At 40.0% G+C, this 22,176-nt stretch overlaps 1 protein-coding gene across 1 annotated transcript in view; it reads left to right on the top strand.

Moving 5' to 3' along the window:
- LOC124595975 (cullin-associated NEDD8-dissociated protein 1) overlaps positions 1 to 22,176 on the top strand; it is a 159,454-nt gene that overhangs the window by 103,118 nt on the left and 34,160 nt on the right. Inside the window, exons 17-18 of the mRNA XM_047134918.1 lie at positions 20,358 to 20,556; positions 20,755 to 21,012. Of these exons, the coding sequence (XP_046990874.1) occupies positions 20,358 to 20,556; positions 20,755 to 21,012 (457 nt within the window). The remainder of the gene's footprint in view (positions 1 to 20,357; positions 20,557 to 20,754; positions 21,013 to 22,176) is intronic.

The following is a 22,176-nucleotide window of genomic DNA, read 5'->3' as shown; positions in this document are numbered from 1 at the left end:
TATTGAGCGGATGGGCATGTATAGGTATGGAGACAACCTCATGTCATGTCAGCAGTGGACTGTTCAAGTTGGTGGAGGCTCTATAATGGTGTGGGATGTGTACAGTTGGAATGATAATGGGACTCCTAGTACGTTTAAATACGATTCTGACAGTGACATGTTCGTAAGCATCCTGTCTGATCACTTGCATCCATTCGTGTCCATTGTGCATTCCAACGGACTTGGGCAATTGCAGCAGGACAATGCGACGCCCCACATGTCCAGAATTGTTACAGAGTAGCTTCAGGAACACTCTTGTGAGTTTAATCACTTACGCTGGTCACCAAACTCCCCAGATATGAACATTATTGAGCATATCTGGGATGCCTTGCAACGTGCTGTTCAGAAGAGATCTCCACCCCCTCGTACTCTTATGGATAGCACTGTAGGATTCATGGTGTCAGTTCCCTCCAGCACTACTTCTAAGGAGGTGTACCAGTCTCTTTCTCTCTCCAGTGTATATGTGCTAGAAAGATGACACACAAATGAGAACATGTTGCTCTAATAATTGAAAAGAAATCATTAGATGATGAAAACATCTGTGAGTGGTTAAATAGTGATGCTTATTAATTGTGATTTGAGTAGCTAAGTGATGCAGGATTTGTGAAAAAAGTGTATTCAGTAGAGGAAAACAGCGAAAATGAGGTGGTCGCTGAATTTATTGTGCGCATCAATGTACTAAAGAGTGTAAAATTCTTATGCAGGACAAAATTTGTTGGACTGTACTGATGTTTTGATGCTCCAGGAAAGGAGAACCAGTGACGGGAAAGAAAAGGGGGGGGCACGAACAGTTGTTTCTGAAAAAGTGTGTTGAGGTGTTAAGGTATATAATGTGTTTGTGTAATTTTGTAAATACGTTGCCACTTTCTCACATGGATTATACAGTGGGGATTCAAATATGACAGGTGGCATGGTTCCTAAACACAGTAAGTAGTAGTTTCTTGTAAAAAACATTGTTATTTTAGATCGTTTATGTTTTCGGTTAGATATCTAGTCCTGTATCCATACTAAATTAGGTAATCGTAAGCTTGCTGTACTGTCAAGTGCCTTTTGGAGAATTATTAAATGATGGTTTGGTATGCCATTAAAATGATGTATTCATAGGTAAAACTTTCTGGAACGTTTATGTCATGGGAAAGGAGAGAATTTGTAAACAGAATTCTTCCTCATTACTAATGCTGCTCTAGCTCACTCTGTCTGGAAGCTAATGCATGAGACATTGTATGCTAAAATGTTTTCAGTTTCTTTGTTGGTTCACCCACTGATACCCCCACTGCAGTTAATTTGGTAAATGATGTTGAGGATTTGAAAAATGCTCTCAAAGCTTATCACATTAGACTGCGTACCATTTCTGTTGACTGTTAGGTTACTATACTGAGTACTTCACCATGCAGTTGCTCTTAAATTATCAGTGTGAAGTTTATGGTGTGCTTACTACCAACAGCAAAAATAATTCAAACTCCGAATAATGTTGCCATATTCTGTCATATGAAACACACACTCACAGAACAAACTCATCGCAATTGCACCTTGATAGTTTGCATAAAGGGTCTTTAGTACAGTTGTTCCCAGAGCCAGTCCACGAAAAAATGACATTGTTAAAGTTAATATATTTGCCTTAAAAAAGGAAAACTTGAAAACTTATTCATCAGTAGAAGACGTAAAGTCATCATCATATATATTATAAAACTTTTTTTGGTTCAGTTGACCGTACTTCCAAAACCACCCACCACCAATCACTGGTTTTTATGCTATCTTTGGTTCCCCTGCTGTGCACAGTAGTGGTTGTGCTGCTGTTAGCTGTTGTGGTTGTGGAGATAAGAGTTTTGAAATAGTCCCAGTACAGTGTCTCGTCTTTCACAGCCATGTAATTTTTCAGGAGAAAATGTTTGAAGTTGTACTACAATAGTCTTGAGCTTTTACAAGTGTTCTAGAGCATTCTTGAATTGTCCAGATTACAACTTGGAGATGACACACATCACATTAATCTGCACCATGGCAGATCCCTTTTAAACAAGTAGTAGTGATACATAGATAACAGATTGACTGCCATTATTAAATTTGGACCATACGTTGCTATGCCACATTGATATCACGAATATTACTTCTGAAGCCAAATTGATTTTTTGCTGCAGATGTCTTCTTTTGAACATGTAGGATTAAAAGTTACTTCATAAAATGTCAATTTATGACTGATCTGGACTGATAAAAGGTGTGAGCCATATATGGCTCACATGGCCCAACAACATCATTTTAATACAATTATAATCTGTGGCCACATGAGCTACATGTTGCTCTCATGATTTGAAACCACAATATGTATAAAAAATTGTTGTCCAAAAAATGATTCAAACACTTAATTTATTTGGTTGTAAAGGGTGCGGCAGCATTCATAGTGTAATTTGACATGTTTAGTACAATGACGTACTGAAGGAATGTGTGCCGCATTCGTGTACTAATGAGCTGCCATTTTGAGTGTGACGTTGATATGGAGCGGTGGAGTGCACAGCATCATGCCTTTGCTGTTAAAAGTTATTTCAAGAATAACGACTCTGTTATTGCTACCCAGCATCTATTTTGGCAAAATTTCAACTTCGCACGTCATAGGAAATTTCCAGACAGTGGGTACAGGCATTTCGAAGAACAGATTATGTTTGCAATGGCAAGCCATGATGAAGTGAAAGAGCTGTGCGGACACCAGAAGCCGTGGAAAATGTTCGTGCTGCACTGTTGTGTAGCCTAAAAAGATCTGTTCGTCTTCATGCGCAAACTGTGCATATATCTGATCACTCATTCAGGAGAATATTACAAGATGATCTCCATTTTCACCCATATAAGCTGCAGATTGTTCAGGAAATTAGGTCTTGTAATTGGGTATCGTGCGAAACATTCTGCTTAACCGTGCGTGATCTCTTTCGCCAAAATCCACAAATGTTGCACACCATCTTGATGTCAGATGAAGCTCATTTTGAGTTACGTGGTTCAGTGACTGAACAGAATATTAGTTATTGGAGTGATGTAAACCCGCATGAACTGCACATCAAGCCCTTGCACAGTTCTTGTATCACAGTGTGGTGTGGAGTTGCTTCCTTTGGGATTATTGGCCATTACTACTTTGAGGATGACAGCAGTGTGACTGCAACTGTCACCAGTGAATGCTACCTAAAGATGCTGGAAGACTTAGTTCTTCGCCAATTAGGTATGGTGGATGTGGGACAATAATGTTTTCAACAAGATGGAGTGACCTAGCATACGCTCAGAATTTGCATTGATTTCTTGTGTCAGACATTTCCCGGTAGAGTAATCTCCCGTTTTGTGACATTTCGTGGCCGCCTCGCTCACCTGACCTTCCATGTGCAGACGTTTTTCCTTTGAGGCTACCTGAAGCAAGAAGTGTTCCGAATACATTGTGCCACAATTCCTGAGTTGAAGGATCACATCAGAACTGCCTTCGGCAATGTCCCAGGGAATATGTTACGCCAAGTTATGGAGAGCTTCCAATGCCGCCTAGATGAATTTGTTGTGCAGAGGGGGCATCATTTGACAGGAATCGTATTCAAAAAGTAATCCACACAATGGACAATGACTTACATGTTAGTAAATGGCATACTTTTAACTACTAATTGACATAAGAGGCAATAAATAAATTATAGTTGCTGCCTGATGGTGTGTTTTTAATATCCCACTATAAACTCTGCCGCGCCCTTTATTAGCTGCATATAATACTGCATTATTTACATTTTTTACTTTTTCTGACAATGTTCATGAATAAAGATCTTAGAATATTCTACTTCTTCGACACAGCATTGTGAATGTCACTAAAACACTCGTTGAACATGGTCACATTTATTGCATTTAGTGCACACCTTATTCACTTTCTTAGCAGCATCCTTTCTTTCTTCTGTTCTTTGCAGGCACTTATAATAGCCTGAATATCATCTTTGATTGTTCTGCTTCACTCCCTCTACTGCCACAAGGTGATGGCTGTTATCTTCGTGGAACGATTGTTGTGTTGCTTGTGGTTGTGGATCTATGGCATGCAATAGTAGCAGAGTCAGGAGCTCTCTGTAAGGAATTATTTGTATGCGAGACTTGGATCCTTTGTTTGCCAAGTTTTACAGCACTTGAGCATTTACAACAGATGTTCCAAAAAGGATTTCAAAAACCATCTTTCTGTACCATTTAACCATATGCCAAAGTGTCGTTGAGTATGAGCTCATCTGATCGGATACATCAATAAATGACTTGGTGGCATTGTAGTCCCTGACTGCTTTGGATTTCAAAACATCCACGCCATTTTGATGTTTTGCAGGCACCATATCATCGTTATGTTTATATGTATCTCTGACAGTTGCAGTTAGGAATCACCAAGGCTACCAGCTGCAAAAATATTGAGTGCTATGAACAAGTGTGTTCAGTGGAGCCACCACTTTTAAACCCATAGTTGAAATGCATTATTTGTGAGCTCTATGAGGCTCATGAGGCCTCTAAACATAACTCAGCATGAGCCAGTTATGGCTCACGCGGCCCACAGTACAATGTATACGTGAACCGAATATGGCTCACGTGGCGTCACAACCCATGTAACTGTGAGTCAACATGGGCTCATGTGGCAGTCAATGTGTTAAAGGATGGATTGCTACTCACAGTGTAGTGGAGCTGTTGAGTCACAGACAGGCATAAAAAAAAGAGTGCTAAACAAGTCAGCTTTCGACCAATTCTGCCCCCCCCCCCCCCCCACACACACACACATGCAAACACAAATCACACATACATGGCCATGATCTCTGGCCGCAGAGACCAGACTGCAAGCAACAGCAGATGATGAGAGAAACAATCTGGGTGACAGGATAATGAGAAGGCTGGGTCAGGGAGGGGGGGGGGGGGTGATAGGGTGAGGGGGGGGGGGGACAGTAAAGTGCTGCTTGTGGGAACATACAGGGCTATGGTGGGGAGAGTGTAGGACAACTTAGTGCAGATGGGAGGTTAGACTTCAGTTGGAGGGAGGGGGGTGGGGGTGGGGGGGGGGGGGGAGAAAGAGAAGTAAACAGACTGTAGCTGCATTGATGGAATGCAGGATATGTATGTAGACCTAGAGTGGGAATGAAAAAGGGGATAGGTGGGTGAAAGACAATGACTAACGAAGGTTGAGGGCAGTGGGATTATGGGAACAGAGGATATATTGCAGGGAGAGTTCCCACCTGTGCAGTTAAGGAAAGCTGGTGTTTGTAGGAAGGTTCCAGATGACACAGGTTTTGAAGCAGTCATTGAAGTGAAGAATGTTGTGTTGGGCAGCGAGTCAGCAACTGGGTGGTCCAGCTGTTTCGTGGTCACAGTTTGTGGTGGCCATTCATGTGGAAAGATAGCATGTTGGTTGTAATGCCCACATAGAATTCAGCAGAGGGATTGCAGCTTAGCCAGTAGGTCACATGATTGCTTTGACAGGTAGCCCTGCCTTTGATGAGGTATGTAAGGCTTGTGACCGGACTGGAACTGGTGGTGGTGGTGGTGGTGGTGGTGGTGGTGGTGGTGGTTGGAGGATGTATGGGCCAAGTCTTGCATCTAGTTCTATTGAAGGGATATGTACCATAAGACAAGGAGTTGGGAGCATCGGTAGAGTAAGGATGGATGAAGATATTGTGATACTATGTAGGTTTGGTGGGTGACAGAATACCACTGTGGGAGAGGTGGGAAGGATAGTGGGTAGGACATTCTTCATTGCAGGGCACGACATGAGATAGTGGGAACCCTAGCAGAGAATGTGATTTAGTTGCTTCAATAGTGGCTGGTACTGAGTCACGAGGGAAATACTCCTTTGTGGCCAGACAATGGCACTTTGGGAGATGCTGGGTGACTGGAGAGATAATGCACAGATCTGCCTTTGTATGAGGGTTGGAGGGTAATTTCAGTTTGTGAAGGCCTTAGTGAGATCCTTGGTATATTTTGAGAGCGACAGCTTGTCACTACAAATGCGGTGACCATGGGTGGTTAGGCTGTTGGAAGGGACTTCTTGGTGCAGAATGGGTGGGATATGTCAAAGTGGAGGTATTGCTGGTGGTTGGTATGTTTGATATGGATGGAGTACTGATGTTGCCATCTTTGAGGTGGAGATGAACGCTGCGGAAAGTGGCTTGTTCAGTTGAGGAGGACCAGGTGAAGCTGGTTGACGAGAAGCTGTTGAGGTTCCGAAGGAATGTGGATCTCGAATGTGTCATCAGTGAAGTAGAACCAGGTGAGGGGTTTGGGTTTCTGAGTGGTCAGGAAGGATTCCTCTATACTTGGGCTGCTTAAAGTTGAAAGGTTACTCCACAAGTGCTGTAAAATTGGCAGTATAACTCGCAAACAAAGGAGGAATGCGAGACACTCTGTCTTCTGAACCAATTACAGCACCACAACACAAGCCTGTTCTAGTGTCAGTGCCACAACATTGCCAGCTTCTGTGTAAACATTGTATGTTGGTGCATGACTTGTTGCTTCTGTGTTGTGATGCTTTGTGTTACTGCCTTGACTACAGATTTTGTTTATTAAAGAATGTCACCTAAATGGTCATTCTCCAAGTGACAATCCATTGCACTGTGGAGTGCCCTCAAATAGTCAGACTTTGGAATTGCTATAGAGGACATGTGAGATTTATGAGCAAGAAAAAGTATTTGTTTCTGTTCACGGACATGTCAATCCCTGCTGATGTTTTTTAGAGTGCATCTCGAAAACTCTAGGACTCGCTCAATGAACTGTTGTATGGGAAAGGATACTACTTCAAGACTCGCAAGATACTGAAGTAAACAGTGTGGAAAAAAGCCCTTGTGGAGAAAGCAGTGTGTTTTTAAGCTCTCCTGGAAAGAAAAAAGGCAGCCTTGTCCAGTTACAGATCTTGATTCATTCCAGACTGATGCAATTTGTCGGCACTTTTAAGGATATTGAAGCAGAAAAGAATGCCCCACAATAGCAGAGTTTCTAAATTCTTTAAAAGAATGTGAACTTTCTCAAGGGAGAAAATGTGTCTTAAAATGGCGTTAAAAAGTATGGGCATCTGCTTTAAAAAGTTAGGCAGCTGAATTATGTTATCAAAAAAGCTCACATCATTAAGGCTCATAGTACTTTCTTACATAAAATTGTAGGAAAGGCTATACATTCAATTATTGGTTACACGAAACCTGGTTCGATGCTGGAGAATCAGTTGATAAATGTTAGACAGTTGACACTCAGAATAGCAGTGGTCATCAGCCAACAGGAAGAGGAGCCTAATTAATTGTGGCCCATCCAGGTTCTTCAAACGGTTTTGTGCACAAAGAACTTTTAGTTTTTCAATTGAGAAAAACCTGTGATTATCATGATGATGTGGACAACCCATGATTTCTCCATGATTTAAAAATTGGTTGCTCCAATTTGGCGTTCTGACTGTGTTTGTAACGGATAATGCACCTTACCATTCTGTGATTTTAGAAAAAACCTCCAACAATTAGCGAACACAAAGAATCTATTGTGCAGTGGTCTGCTTTGCTGCAGACATGAGTATGACAAAGCTGCTGTTATATTCGGTTGTGGAACAAAATAAGCCTGTGACATCTGCGTATGTTGTAGATGAATTTGCAAGGGAACAGGGTCATATGGCAATTAGGCTAGCACCTCATGACTGCCATTTTAACTCAATTGAATTGGTTTGGAGTGATGTCGAGGCTTACATTCAAAATAAAGCAAGACATTTACAATAAAAGAAGTGGAAAGGCTGCTACGTGAAGGTCTTGCTACTGTAGACACCAACTTACAGAGGAAGAAAGTAATCCTACCCCCCCCCCCCCCCCCCTCTATATTGCATTTGAGGCTATGCATCTTTAGCTTTATTTTGTTCTGATTGTGGACAGCGTGTTCTTTGGTATGCTTAGGTTTACATTATTAAATGACATTTTATATGCAGCTATTGCGGTAACAATTCAGGATGACTCCCCTTGGACATTGTCATTAATTTTGGTGTTGTTTATTTCCTAGTTTCATACACTATCGAGCACTTTTTCTGAGTAGTCATTTTATCCATTGTTAGAAAAACGTACTTAGGTGTACATTATTATGCAGCAGCTTATATACATGTTAATTGTAGCTTACATTTACAAAACATACTCCAAAGCTGTGAGTGTATGCGGTGGCAGCTATTGCAACCTCACAATCAGAGTACAGCCAACTCCACGCAAGATGTCAAGTGACAAGTTTCACTGGCTCGGGTATAGATGGCCCACGAATAGGATGGTGCCTGCGAGTGACTGTTGCTGTACCATGGGTTTGTTTGTAGGTGATATCTTCCAAGATGTAATAATTGTGGCTGAGGATATAGTTGGCCATGGTTACCAGGAAGGACGTTGTAGGTTTGGAACCCGTTGAGTGTTGGGAAAGGCAGTGTTCAGTAGTGGCGAGGCCATAGGCATTAGGATGTTAGTGTAAAGGGAGGTGACTTCAGTAGTGATGAGGAGGGACATCTTATGGTGAAGGAACAGGAACTGTGGAGAGTCGATGGAGGAATTGGTTGATGTCTTTTACGGAGGAGGGCAGTCTGAAGGTGTTGGGCTACAAGAACAGATTGCCTCAGTGGGGGCACAGTATCTGGGCACAGTGGGGCATCCTCGGTGGTTGGGTTTATAGACTTTAGGAAGCATGTAGAAGGTAGGAGTGCAAGGAGAGTTGGGGATGAGGAGAGAGCGATGTTTGTGGGAGAGCTTCTGGAATTAGCCTAAGGATTTGAGGAGAGGCTGGAGATCCTGTAGAATTTCTGGAATGGGGTCACTACAGCAGGATTTGTAGATGGAAGAATCTGACAGCTGGCGGAGACCTTTCACCAGTTAAATCCTTCTTGTTCAAAACCGTAGTGGCGGAGTCTTTGTCAGCGAGTATAATTATAAGTTTGGGATCAGTTTTTAGGTGGTGGATTGCAGTTCTTTCTGTGGATGTAGGGTTTGCTTGCATGTTTAGGGATTTGGGGAATGATGTTGAGGTAAGGTTTGACGTTAAGAAATTCGGGAAAGTTAATGGGGTGATCTGGGGGCAGTTGGGGTGGATCACAGTTGGCTGGAGGATTGAACTGAGTCAGGAAGGGTTCATTATTGGATTCGGATTGAGTCTGATCGGTAGGTTGGTGGCGAAAGTGTTTCCACTGTAGGGACTGGGAGAAGGAGAGAAGATCTTTAAAAAGTCCAGCAGATTGAGTTTGGGAGTGGAGTGGAAGGTAAGGCCTTTGGAAAGTACTGATGCTCCTGTGGGAATAAGGCTTTTGGAGGAAAGGTTCATGCCTTTGTTTTGGATTTGTTTAGGTTCTGGATTCTGTATAGTGGTGGAAGGGAGTTTTTGAGTGTCTGGTAAATGTAACAGGTCTGTGAGACAATCCTTGTCAGTTATGAGGGACCAAGGTCTGTGAGGCAGTGCTTGTCAGTTACGAGGGGACATGGGGGAGGTTTAGAGGCTGTTGTAGAGGTGGTGGATAGTGGTCCAAGGTGGCAGTAAGAGGTTGAACAGATTGGATAGCTTTTTGAGGTGGTGTTGTGCATGCTGCCCTAGATCCTGGAGGGCAAGAGTTTGTGTGAGAGATGGTGTACAGGAATTCGGGGTTGCAGAGCAGAAGAATTTTATGGATGGAGATGAGATATTGAAAGGAGAACTGGAGATTTGGACCTGATTTACATGGTTTTGCAGGACTAGGTTGGTGAAAGCTAGGGCTGGCAGAACTAGAACAAGTTGAGATCACTACAGGAGGAGGAGTTGCAACTAGAGATGTGTAATTTAATGGGAAGACCATTTGGGGGAATTCCATGAGCCAGGCAACAATGCAGGAACAGTATGTAGGACTTTGTTCTGGCTAGGGATTAGGAAATTTTTCTGTATTGGCGCTGATGGGAGGAGTAAGGATCCAGGGTGGAGGATAAAAATGTGTAAAAATATGTAAATAACATACAAAAAATTAGCAAAAATACATGAGGAATATCAGAAAAAGGATAGAATAGATGACTTATGGAGAAACAAGATGAAACCTGATAGAGTAGGGCCGATAGTGAAAGGCAAAAACAAATTAGAATCAATGTGAAACACGATGGGACCTGAGACCAAAGATAAAAATACATAAAAAGACTAATGTGGGTTCTAGGTTGGTGTGCGGATATGTATGAAGAAGGGGCCTGCAAATGTGACTAGATTAGGTGATGTTAGTATGTGTGTACTGGAATAAGAGGATGAAGAGTTGAGGGGGGGGGGGGGGGGGGCTGGTAGGACAAGGTACAAGTTCATGTGACATAGGAAGATACAGAAAATAACACATGAAAATATGCAAGAGTGATGCAGGAAGAGGAGTCAGTCCTTGCTACCAACACCAGCTTTTCTGAATTGTGAATTGCACGGTTGTGAACCCTTCCTGCGTTATATCCTACATTCCTGTAAGCCCCCTGGCCTCAGCTGTTGTTAGTCACTGTCTTTCCCCCCCATCTATCCCCTTCTCTGTTTGCACTCCAGCACTACACAGTCCTCTATTCCACCAACACACTCACAGTCTTTTTAATTCTCCTGTTTTCCACTCCCCTCCCCCCTCCCTCCCTCCGTCCAACCACCCATCTGTATCTAGCTGTCCTATCATCTCCCCACCATGTTTCTGTATGCTCCCACAGACAGAATTTTACTGTCTGCCACTCCTACTGTGCTATCCCTCCCCTCCCCGCTCCAGACTCTTCCTTACCCCACACCAACCAAAATGCTGCTCCTATCATGTACTGTTGCTCTATGTCTGGCCTCGATAGCCAGGGATGGTAGGTATGTGCGTGGGTGCATGCGTGTGTGAATGCACTGAAGGTCTTTTGGCCAAAGCTTACCAGTTTAGCTGTGTTTTTGTTGTGCCTTTCTGCAACTCAACATATCCACTATATGGTGAGTAGAAATCTATCATTTTCATAATATTGTCATTATTCCATCCTGGATTTTCCATAGTAGTTACTTAGCCAGTCAGCTTTAAGTTTCATTGATCATTTTTCACAATAAATAGTAAGATGTGGAGAAAGTAATTTTACATTCACATTGCAAATTAATTTGTACATCTGGTTAGGTGCTGAACATTTCTAAGTATTTTTGAGAAAAAAAGGTATACAGATGTGAATTAGTGGTTCCTACCCATCACTTTTTACACATTACAATAACAGAAATTCTTCTACAGATTATGATGTTGAAGAGAAACTTCCTCAGTTTTTCATATTTTACTTTGCTGTTAGGCAGACATTTTATATCACTTCGTATGTGATCAGAACTTGTTGTTGTAGCATTGTCGCCCCTTCAACAGACGTCTAAAAGATGGTTGTGGGTGAGCACCACACATTATTCTTATAACACGTTTCTGAGCAAAGGAGAATTTCTTTAATAAAGATTAACTATCCCAGAACATTATTACATATTACATTATTGAATACAAATATGCAAAATATGACGACTTACTGATTTTTCTCTTATTAAAATTCGCAATGATTCTAAGTACAAATGTGGCTGAACTAAGTTGTTTTAGGAGTTCCAAAACATATATTATCCAGTTCTAATTCTCTTCAATATGAACACCTAGGAATTTTGAAGTATCCACCCTATTTATTATTTCCTTACTCTATGCAACACTTATCATTGATGTAGTATTCCTATACGTGGGGAACGAGTATGTTGTGTGTTTTTAAAATTGAGGATAAGACCATTCGCAGAAAACAAATCTTGGATACTTTTAGAACGTTCTTACCATTTCTTCTGTTTATGTATGTGTGATTGGATTTATTAAAGTGCCAGTGTCATATGAAAAAAGAACTGATTCTGCTTGTTGTATATTGGACAGAAGATCATTTACATACATGAACAACAATAGTGGACCTAAGATTGAGAGTTTGGGAACCCCATAAGTACTTCTCTCCAGTCACAATTATGTCCTGGGACTATATTGGTTGAGTTACTAAGTACAACTTTCTGTATTCTTTTGGTTAGATATGACATCCATTAGTTGGCTATACCATCAATCCCATAAAACTTCAATTTATCAAGGAGAATACTGTGATTCACACATTCAAATGCCTTATGTAAGTCACAGAAAATACTAACCAGCACTATTTTGTTATTTAATGCTTGTAAAATCAGATGAGTGAACATGTAAGTGCCATTCTCAGCAAAGCAACTCTTTTGAAACCCAAACTGATTTGCTGAAGATATTATTGTTTCTAAGCTGAGATACTATTTGGACATCATCATCATCATCTCAAAGACGTTGGAAAGAGATGTCAGCTGTGAAACAGGTCAGTGAAGAGTGTATTAATAATGGCATATTTCAGTCTCTTTGGGAAAGTGCCACCAGTTAGTGACACACTTCTTTATTTTGGAGAAGACTGGGCTTATTATATATGGGAGCAAATCTTCAATACTCGATTGGAAACACGATCAAAACCAGATGAGCTATTATTTTTGAGAGACTTTATAATTTTCTTAATTTTGATAGGAGAAGTTGGTGATACATTCATGTGACTGAATTTTACGAGAGTTACTATCTCTTCGTCCCTGTGCTTTGTACTACATTTCAGAAGTGAGTATTCAGTATTATTTGCTACCAGTGACTGACTCATCATTTATAGCCCTTCCATTCAGTTCATTAGTGATGTTATCCTGTTCCGTGGCTGGTCCCCCTGCCTCTTGTTTCGCTACATTTAATATAGCCTTCAGTCTGTTGTTGGAATTACTGATAGCTGACGTTACATGCATGTTCCTTTGTTTTTTTAATAAACTCCCAAAGAAAGCAGGTGTTGACAGATGTGAAAATTACCGAACTATCAGTTTAATAAGCCACAGCTGCAAAATACTAACACAAATTCTTTACAGACGAATGGAAAAACTGGTAGAAGCCGACCTTGGGGAAGATCAGTTTGGATTCCGTAGAAATGTTGGAACATGTGAGGCCAATACTGACCCTAAGACTTATCTTACAAAATAGATTAAGGAAAGGCAAACCTACATTTCTAGCATTTGTAGACTTAGAGAAAGCTTTTGACAACATTGACTGAAATACTCTTTCAAATTCTGAAGGTGGCAGGGGCAAAATACAGGGGGCGAAAGGCTATTTAAAATTTGTACAGAAACCAGATGGCAGTTATAAAGAGTCGAGGGACACGAAAGGGAAGCAGTGGTTGGGAAGGGAATGAGGCAGGGTTGTAGCCTCTCCCCAATGTTATTCAATCTGTATATTGAGCAAGCAGTAAAGGAAACAAAAGAAAAATTCGGAGTAGGAATTAAAATCCATGGAAAAGAAATAAAAACTTTGAGTGAAACTTCCTGGCAGATTAAAACTGTGTGCCCGACCGAGACTCGAACTGGGGACCTTTGCCTTTCGCGGGCAAGTGCTCTACCAACTGAGCTACCGAAGCACGACTCACGCCCGGTACTCACAGCTTTACTTCTGCCAGTACCTCGTCTCCTACCTTCCTTTCTTTCAGGAGTGCTAGTTCTGCAAGTTTCGCAGGAGAGCTTCTGGAAAGTTTGGAAGGTAGGAGACGAGGTACTGGCAGAAGTAAAGCTGTGAGTACCGGGCGTGAGTCATGCTTCGGTAGCTCAGTTGGTAGAGCACTTGCCCGCGAAAGGCAAAGGTCCCCAGTTCGAGTCTCGGTCGGGCACACAGTTTTAATCTGCCAGGAAGTTTCATATCAGCGCACACTCCGCTGCAGAGTGAAAATCTCATTCTAAAAACTTTGAGGTTCGCCGATGACATTCTAATTCTGTCAGACAGCAAAGGACCTGGAAGAGCAGCTGAACGGAATGGACAGTGTCTTGAAAGGAGGATATAAGATGAACATCAACAAAAGCAAAACGAGGATAATGGAATGTAGTCGAATTAAATCGGGTGATGCTGCGGGCATTAGATTAGGAAATGAGATGCTTAAACTAGTAAAGAAGTTTTACTTTTTGGGGAGCAAAATAACTGATGATGGTCGAAGTAGAGAGGATATAAAATGTAGACTGGCAATGGCAAGGAAAGCGTTTCTGAAGAAGAGAAATTTGTTAACATCAAGTATAGATTTAAGTGTCAGGAAGTCATTTCTGAAAGTATTTGTATGGAGTGTAACCATGTATGGAAGAGAAACATGGACGATAAATAGTTTGGACAAGAAGAGAATAGAAGGTTTCGAAATGTGGTGCTACAGAAGAATGCTGAAGATCAGATGGGTAGATCACATAACTAATGAGGTGTTGAATAGGATTCGGGAGAAGAGAAGTTTGTGGCACAACTTGACTAGAAGAAGGGATTGGTTGGTAGGGCATAGTCTGAGACATCAAGGGATCACCAATTTAGTATTGGAGGGAAGTGTGGAGGATAAAAATCGTAGAGGGAGAGCAAGAGATTAATACACTAAACAGATTCAGAAGGATGGGAGATGAAGAAACCTGCACAGGATAGAGGAGCAGGGAAAGCTGCATCAAACCAGTCTCTGGACTGAAGACGACGACGACAACAACAACAACAATAAACTTTCTTAGTAATTTAGAGTAGTTTTTGTAGTGTGTGACTACTGCACGATCTCCACTTGTTCTTGCTAAAAGATACATTTCTCTTTTCCTTTCACAAGAATGCTTTAATCTCTCTGATGATACATAGTTTTTTACATGGCCTTTTTAATTAGCTTATGCAGAGAGCTATTTTAGAATAATGATATGAATTTATCATGGTATAGATTAAATTTTATGTTAGTATTTGCTTCATTATAAGTTTCATCCTAGGTCATATCTGTAAACTATTCTTAAAAATATTTGTTTGGAATAATTGATTATTCTGATTCCCACTTGAGGAATATACATACTGTAAGGCACTATGTTGTTTATCCTAACTAACTGTGCAATGTGATCAGAGAGAGCATTTGTTACTTGGTAAACAGTTATTTTCTTGTTTTGAGTTCCACCAAGGAGAAAGTGTTACCAGTTTCCTACTGCCTTCATCCACCCCTATTGGAAAGTTAATTACTAAGATCAAATTGAAGGATGCATATAAGTTTTCCAGCTCATTTTTCGTATCAGAACTTTTAAAAGTCTATGTTCAAGTCACCATAGACCATTAACAGCTTTCTGTTGTCTGACAATAGCACAGTAAGGAGTCCAGATTCCTCATAAACAATTTAAAACTTCTGATTGAAGATCAGTATACAGTTACAATTAAAAGTGAACTATTTTTCAGTATTAATTCGGAAGCACACAATTCTATGTGGTGATCACTACAAAATCTATTTGTCTCAATATTTTTTAACTAATGTTCTTACTTAAGTATCAACTCACCATTTTCCCATGTTAGTTCTGCAAGAGTAAGCTGGTATAGTGTAGTCTTTTTTATGTAACTTATCTAACCCCATGGTTATATGCTATTCAGACAGGCACAGAATGTCGTGCCTCTTCAGAGCTCTCTAAATGTCCCAAAAAAGGCAAGAAGCTCTTCTACCTTATTACTCAGTCCTCAGATATTTTGAAGAAATATGCGAAACTTACTTTCCAGTGCATTCTTAAGCATTTTGTGGGGCTCTTCTGACCTATTTCAGTTACTACAGGGCTGTCATGGCGCTGCAGGACTTCCACATAAACAACTTTTATAATCCCTGATGGTGTAATTACTGTTCTTAGCCAGGCTGTTCGCTCCTCCACATACTGCAATAACCTGATCCTCTTTGTCAGGAGTATAGACACATGAATAATGATCAAAAACTGTATCTGCTTACATACAGAAACTACATAAACAGAGAAAGATTGTGTGAACAATTAATTTTACCAACAAAAAATGATGTGATTCAACTACCAAATCTGTGAATACAGAATATGATAACAGGGGAAGAAGACTGTATTGAACTCCTGGGATAAAATAGTAAACAGAGATAAAAGCATAAACTTTCCAGTATAATTCAAAACTTCACTCAATGTTTCTGATTGTGCATCCACAGGAAAGAATTCCAATGTTGTTCATTGTATTTAAAAGTATTGTTATTTACCATACTGACAACTATATGTAGTGTGTTTCTGTTTAGTGTTTAGGACAACCACAAAACTTGTTCATCTTTACATGTAATGTGTAAGAATATCTTTGAATAACGGATAAGTTAGAAATTATTATTATTATTATCATTTTTTTTTGGGGGGGGGGGGGGGGGGTGCGGCAAGTGAAGTGGATCCTTTTCAGATACTTCAGTTATAAAAATGTTTCATTTGTCACATAGACTCTAGTGGATAGCATGTAGTAATGGTGAGTGTCTTTGTCTCGACAAACCATAGTAATTAACAAAATTTTTCAAGCTATTAACATAAAATAATTGATGTGAAAAGTTGGTGCTGCTTCGTGAACACTTGTGCCCACCCTCCCTACAAAAATGTAAGGAAAATAAGTCCATTGTGGATACCACAGAAAACTACTCTAATTCAGTGCTATTACAAATTATTCTAATCAGTGCTACTACATCGTTCGCTGAGATAGCAGTCGAGTTACATAGATTCTGCCTCCAAGCAACGCAAAACTGCTTGTATGGTTCTGGCGTAAGCAAGATTCATAATCTCACTGAAGTAGAGTGCTTCTGAGCTCTGAAATTTAAGCAGTGACGCAGTTCCACTTTGCATCCAGATGGCCAGTCAGTTTACTACACATACTTCACATCTCATTTGTCACATCAGGCATGAGCAGAAAGTTTTTGTTAATCAGTCATTTACAGTGATCCTTATAAAGTATCAGCTGAAAATCGTATCATCCTAAGTACAAAACTTCTTTGTGAAAACAAGTCTACTTAATATACATTGAGAAAATCCTTCAATAATTAATATATACTGTAAAATGCTCTGACTTGGCACACAATAGTTAAATTATTTTGTTTATATGTATCTAGAGATCTATATTGTCTCTTAAGTGTTTCTAGTAGTTACTCTGTAACATTTACTTACAAAACATGAATAATATTATAAGGTTGAGTAATATCTTAAAGAAAGTTGCTACCACATTTACTCAAATCTAATCCGCACTTTTTTTCCGCTTTTTGTAATCCAAAAAACCGCCTGCGGCTTAGAATCGAGTGCAAAGTAAGCGGAAGTTCTGAAAAATGTTGGTAGGTGCCACCACAACTAACTTCTGCCATCGAATATATGTAGTGCTACACAAGCATGCTTTGCAGGCACAAAGATAAATTCTGGCACCAAAACCTCTGCGTCAGTAAATAAATGTAAAAAAAAAGTAGAAGACAAGCTTTTTTTCTCTGCCCCGAGTTTCGACCACTGCATTTTCATACATTATCCAACGAAGTAAATAGAAATTCCGTATTGTTCATCTTCGAATGTAGCAGCCTTTCAAATATTCATAGCAACAAAAATAAATTTCTTTACACAAAAATACCAACAATGCACAAGGCAAGGCTTTGTTGCACGAGTTGATACACTGGGGCTCGTTAAGATTTCAGGTAGCGACACCTGTTGCTTCGTGGTGTTTTGTGAAGTGCTTGTTGGTGTTAGTGAACCATAATGAAGCACTTTCATTATAGTGCCAAACTCAAGAGGGGAGTTATTTCTTTTGCGGAACGAAGTTCTAATTGTGCTGCAGGTCTGCGATACGGGATTGATGAGAGCAACGTCAGGCGATGGTGACTGCAGAGAGACAAATTATTTGAATGTTCAAGTAGCAGGAAAGCATTTAGTGGGACAAAGTGTGGCTGATATCATGCACTAGAAGTGATTTTAAATGAATTTGTTAAGTAACAGCGTCAGAAATTCCTGCCTGTGAACGCCGAAATTTTAAAAATTAAGGCACATGAAACTGCTAGAGAGCAAAAGATTGAAAATTTTAAGGCAAGTCGCAGCTAGATTGATTTGTTTATGAAGTGCTGGGGTTTTCACTTTGGAGGCAAACTTCAGTTGCACAGAAGCTGCCGAAAAATATGATGAGAAACTTGTGAATTTCAGCGCTTCGTAATTAGGTGGCGCACAGAAAAGCAATACCTTCTTGGTCAGATAGGAAATGCTGACCAAACTTCCATATATTTTGACATGCCGTCAAATTACACGGTTGATGCCAAAGGAAAGAAAGACATAAGTGTTCTTACATCAGGGGGTGAAAGACAGCAGAAGTCCGTCATGCTTGCTTGCACAGCAGATGGACATAAATTACCCCCATTCATAGTTTTCAAGTGAATGAGTTTACTGAAATAGGAAGTGTTTCCAAAAACTGTAATTGTACGAGCAAACGATACAGGGTGGTTTTCGGAGGACATGGTGCTGGAATGGATTAGGCGTGTGTGGAATCGTCGTCCTGGCACAATGCTCGGTTTACGCAGTCTGTTGGTATTAGATGCGTATGTAGGCCATACATCACCTGCAATAAAACGAAAAATAGAGGAAAGCAAAACCGACTTGGCAGTAATTCCAGGCGGGATGACGTCAATTCTGCAACCACTTATCTGTTTGAATAAACCATGCTTAAACTCATGTACACAGACTGGCTTTCGAAAAGCGACAGACAACTGTATGGAAGTGTCTTCCAAATGAGACTGTGCAACAAGCATTTAAAAAATGTTTGATATCCAATGCACTAGATGGTACGGAGGACGATTCTCTGTATGAAGAAATGAGCAACAAAGAATCAAGTGATAGTGATTCAGGAACATGACTGATATTTTAAACATTTCATATAAGATGTATTACAAACCTATTAAAATTTTGTTTTAAATTTCAGCATTTAATTTCATCCTTATTTTATAAGTGTTGCTACTCTGCATTGCACAGGATAGAAAAGCGTGGGAGCTGCAGCAAACCAGTCTACAGACTGAAGACAACAACAACACACTATGCATTTGAAGTCATCACTAAAAATCTGCTACGACTATCCGACTGGCAAGACTGTTTGGGATGTATGTCGATACGGCCAACACTACATTCTAAAATTTTCCCTACCTGTGACAAAAGATGGTTGTTAACAGGAACTTTTGTGAATCATGAATCACATTTATTGTTCTCTTCACCATAAAAATAATATGAATGTAAACATTATGCCATGTATTCTTTCGTGTTTGTTGCCTAATAAACTATGAAACTAGAGTGAGACAACAGCAGACGCAGAATAATATACATATCATGTCATGTTTATATATGTATTATTCTTATGCTGAATAGTGATACAGTCAGAAATGAAGCACGGCAACTGACTAGATTTTTAAATCTAAGATGACTCTAATTTCTGTGCAGAATGCAATGTACTAAAGAGGCGTCTGGAAAGATTTTCAAACAGAGAAAAATTTTCGCTAAGCTCTCGTTCAGAACATCTATCATACGCAGTCTATTATTTGGTTCTTGTTGATCATTATCAAAGAAAGCAGCAGTGTAAGTAACAACAAATAGCAGTCTCTTGCCATTATTTCGCTTATGAGACAATTCCTCTCTTTTAATTTTTATTGTAAGCGGTGGTTGCTATGAGAGGCGACAGGTCATCAACACTTATCAGAATGCGAAAATGCATGACACAGAACAATAATGCATTTTCAGCTTAGTGTAACGTAAACACCTATAACAAAGGGAACGGCACTTATCAGATCAAAGCAAAATAAGCAATCGATTCAAACCAAACTAAGCACGTGAAAAAGGAAGGATACCCGTATAAATACGGACAGAGTGCCTCACACATAGCAATGGCTACCTGGTAAGGCTTAACTGCTAAGCTTACGACTCGAACCAAACTACTGTAGCTGTATCTTCATCCATTCAAACTAAATTGTCTCTCATGTTACAATGGACCAACTTTGTTTCAATTGGAGGTGCGGTCTAAAGCTTTTCTCTCCCCTTGAATTTCGAGCCCCAAATTTCAGTGCGTCTTACATTGGGGAAATTTTTTTCCCCTTGATTTCAAGTCTCATTTTTCAGGTGCGGCTTAGATTCGAGTGTGGCTTTGATTCGAGTAAATACGGTAACCAAATTCTGTTAAATGAGAAGCATAACTACGAATCAGTCATGAAATTCTAAGTAACTGTACTCTTATGGTACTGACTCAGCTCCAACATCTGGATATATTTGAGATATTTGCTATCTACTTCTGCAGTGTTGGAGCACTGTATACTAAAAATGCACTGCAGAAGGCTGTCCAATAAGTCATGTTTGTATGATAAATGATCTCAGTATGGGATTTATATACAATATCGGATATTAAACAAAAACTGTTGGTACAAATTAATTTTGGTTTAATAAACCACCAAAACATTTCTCTGAGATTTCAATTTAAAACTTGCACTTTTATCATGTACTTTTTGGTTATGTGTCGTGTAATGTACCCTACCAATTCTTTCTTTCAGTGACCTTAGTAGCATCACTAGTTTGAAGCAAGTTATATTGAACTCATTCTCGCCACCATCTGAAGAGATAAAATCAGCTGCCTCATATGCACTTGGAAGTGTTGCTGTAGGCAACTTACCGCAGTACCTCCCATTTGTATTGCAGGAAATTGAGGCTCAACCAAGAAGGCAGTATCTCCTCCTCCACTCACTGAAAGAGGTTTGTTGCAGTGTATTATTTTCCATTGATGTTCATTGGCTAGGGTGTGTGTGTGTGTGTGTGTGTGTGTGTGTGTGTGTGTAAGATGAAAGAAACAGCTTTTCTTTTAGGTTTTGTAAAGAGTTCTGGGAAATGACATTACATGTTGGTAACAAACAACCAGGATCATTAAAGCTGATTTGTGTTTTTACTCTTCAGATCATATCATGGCAGTCATCTAGTCCTGGTGGTATTCAGTTATTGCAGCCATTTGTACCTGCTATATGGCAGCAGTTGTTTCGTCACTGTGAATGCGGAGAAGAAGGAACACGTAATGTTGTTGCAGAGTGTTTGGGAAAACTTACACTAATTGATCCAGGAGTCCTCTTGCCACAGCTTCAAAAGTCGCTGGCCTCAGAATCGGCACTTATGCGCACCACTGTCGTTACTGCTGTAAAATTTACCATTTCTGATCAGGTAAGTAGACATGATAGTTACCTGTTATGTCAGTTGGATTGCATTTTGACAGAAATGTCACGTGTGCTTTCAGATCAAATGATACTTAACCATATGATTGAGACTGTAGTAATCTGTTGTTGGTCTGTAACTCAGATTGAGTTAATTGAAATCATTATTTTAAACACAATGAAATAAATTCCATGGGCACGCACTGCATCTTCACCAAGTCAGGTCTACTTGTGCCATGAATGCTAGTGAAGAAAACACAGACTAAAGTCTAGTTTTGCCCTACATTTATTTCTCTGACAGATATTGATAATGAGGTAAAATTCTGTCATTTGTAAGATATTCAAATAGAAATAAAATCTGTATGTGAAAACTTGGACTGTTGAGTAAACAAAGTAATTCACACTGTAGTGATTTAGCATATTGGACCTTTAATGTTGTTGAATTCTATGGCCCTTAACTTTGGATGATAGAGTTAAAACTGTTGCCGTCTTATTGGGTGTGGCACATACCATTTAACATTATGAACGTAGAATGGTAATATGTTTGTGTTTGCTTACTGTCTTTATCACAAATGAATAGCTGTACAATTCATGATTGTGTCCCAACTGTTTTAAATGAGCTGAATGTTATTTTGACATATTGTCTGTCGGTTTTTCTCTGTCACAACTGTTTTAAGTGAGATGAACATTATTTTGATGTATTGCCTGTTGGTTTCTGTCTCGGGATCCATGGCTGATGTTTGTCTACAGATTTTCATGACATTACACTAGCACATCTGAATGACATTGTCGTATGTTCTTCCTCCATTGGTGGCAGAATGGAGTTGAGTCAGAGATTTTGCACCATTGTCTAAGGGCTTTCCACTGGTTATTATTGCTCAGGTTCTTCCCTTGCCACCTGCAACATTAGTTCACTGCAGCATTGGAATGTGGGTCTATTTATCATGAAGTTTTCTTCTTTGTTGTTGAACCTATTGTTATGTTTGTTAATTTCTATGGCGCTCCTAAAGGGAGGGGGGAGGAGGAAGTAGCTTTTCCACACAATGAAAACCTCTGTGTCAGTGAACTTCGTTATGTGGTTGGTTTTATCCAGTATGTGCTCCACCACAACCAATTTATTCACATGTGCCAACTTGTAATAGTGTTAATGTTTGATGATCATTCTGGAATCGTG

Source organism: Schistocerca americana, chromosome 2 (assembly GCF_021461395.2).
Source record: "Schistocerca americana isolate TAMUIC-IGC-003095 chromosome 2, iqSchAmer2.1, whole genome shotgun sequence".
NCBI classification, from domain to species: domain Eukaryota; kingdom Metazoa; phylum Arthropoda; class Insecta; order Orthoptera; family Acrididae; genus Schistocerca; species Schistocerca americana.
The sequence above is the reverse complement of the archived record's forward strand: the minus strand, read 5'-3'. Positions and strand labels throughout refer to the sequence as shown.